At 40.3% G+C, this 1,830-nt stretch overlaps 1 protein-coding gene across 1 annotated transcript; it reads left to right on the forward strand.

Annotated features, from left to right (window-relative positions):
* Window positions 1-947: 947 nt before the first annotated feature.
* LOC130934229 (uncharacterized) lies at window positions 948-1,445 on the forward strand. The gene has a single exon (XM_057863817.1). The coding sequence runs from the start codon at window positions 948-950 to the stop codon at window positions 1,443-1,445; it is 498 nt and encodes a 165-aa protein (XP_057719800.1).
* Window positions 1,446-1,830: the final 385 nt, after the last annotated feature.

Here is a 1,830-nt window from a genome sequence, read left to right on the forward strand (position 1 = left end):
TGACCATGCCATTGGCGCAGTTCTGGGGGCAGAGTCATGACAAGCTTCTGCATGTCATTTATTATGCAAGTCGTATTCTAAATAATGCATAGAAAAACTATACCACCACAGAAAAGGAATTACTTACAGTGGTTTATGCCTTTGACATGTTCATATCCTATTTAGTATAATCTAAAGTGATTATCTATACTGACCATGATGCTCTAAAATATCTCCTCAACAAGCAAGATTCTAAGCCCAGACTTATAAGATGGGTGCTACTCCTGCAAGAGTTTGATATAGAAATTAGAGACAGAAAGGGAATAGAAAATCAAGTGGCTGACCACTTATCTCGAATTGAACCAATAGTAGGGGATTTTCTTCCCTTCACTGACATATCCGAAACCTTTCCAGATGAGCAACTCTTTGCCATTCGGGCAGCACCATGGTTTATAGACATTGCAAATTACAAAGCTATAAGATTCATCCCTAAAGAGTACAATAGGCAGTAAGCTCGAAAACTCATGCATGATGCAAAGTACTACTTGTGGGATGAACCATATCTCTTTAAGAGATGCTCAGATGCGATCATCTGACGTTGTGTGTCTGAAAAAGAAGCACACAAAATCCTATGACATTGCCATGGCTCAGACTATGGAGGACATCTTGGAGGTGAGCGAACATCCACAAAGGTTATCCAAAGTGGCTTCTAATGGCCCACACTCTTTAAGGACTCTAGAGAGTTTGTCCGTAACTGTAACAGTTGCCAAAGGGTTGGCAATCTCCCTCATGGTCACGACATGCCTCAACAAGGGATCCTAGAGATTGAGTTGTTTGATGTATGGGGTATAGACTTCATGGGACCCTTCCCATCTTCATACACAAACACCTATGTCGTGGTACCAGTAGATTATGTGTCTTAATGGGTTGAAGCAATAGCATCACCTACAAATGACACTAGAGTAGTAATGAAGTTCCTCCAGAAGAACATCTTCAGCAAGTTTGGTGTTCCTCAGACATTGATTAGTGATGGAGGTACTCATTTCTGCAATAGACAGCTTGACTCTGTTCTAAGCCATTACAGAGTTTGCCATAAAGTGGCAACACCATACCATCCTCAAAAAAATGGGCAGGCTGAAGTCTCAAATAGAGCATTAAAGCGAATCCTGAAGAGGACAGTAAGTGCCTCTAGAAAGGATTGGGCTAGAAAGTTTGATGATGCTCTATGGACATACAGAATAGCTTTTAAGACCCCTATAGGAACATCCCCATATCAATTGGTATATGGGAAATTCTGTCATCTGCCAGTGAAACTGGAACACAAGGCCTATTGGGCAACCAGATTCCTCAACCTTGATGCTAAAGCAGCAGGAGAAAAATGGCTGCTCCAACTAAATGAGCTATATGAATTCCACTTAGCTGCATTTGAAAATGCAAAGATCTATAAAGAAAAAGAAAAAAGGTGACATGACAGGAAGATAGCTTTCAGAGTCTTTGAACCAGGCCAAAAGGTTTTGCTGTTCAACTTAAGACTCAGATTATTTCCAAGGAAACTCAAATCCCGTTGGAAGGGACCCTATGTGGTTACCAGTGTATCAACCTATGGGTACATAGAACTTCAAGGTAAAGACCCAGACAACAGGTTCACTATCAATGGACAGAGAATTAAGCATTACCTTGAAGGAGATATTGAGCTAGAATGCTCAACACTGCTACTAAGTTAAGTACAGTGAAGTCCAGCTAAAGACATTAAAGAAGCGCTTATTGGGAGGCAACCCAATGATCAACAGCATGTTATTTTCTATTTCTCCCATTATTCTTGTTTTTGAGTTAGTTTTCTTTATAATTAGT

This window comes from Arachis stenosperma, chromosome 6 (genome assembly GCF_014773155.1).
Source record: "Arachis stenosperma cultivar V10309 chromosome 6, arast.V10309.gnm1.PFL2, whole genome shotgun sequence".
Taxonomy (NCBI): domain Eukaryota; kingdom Viridiplantae; phylum Streptophyta; class Magnoliopsida; order Fabales; family Fabaceae; genus Arachis; species Arachis stenosperma.

Excerpts from the sequence above, each read along its gene's own strand:
- LOC130934229 (XM_057863817.1), top strand. The coding sequence starts at position 948 with ATGAAGTTCCTCCAGAAGAACATCTTCAGCAAGTTTGGTGTTCCTCAG.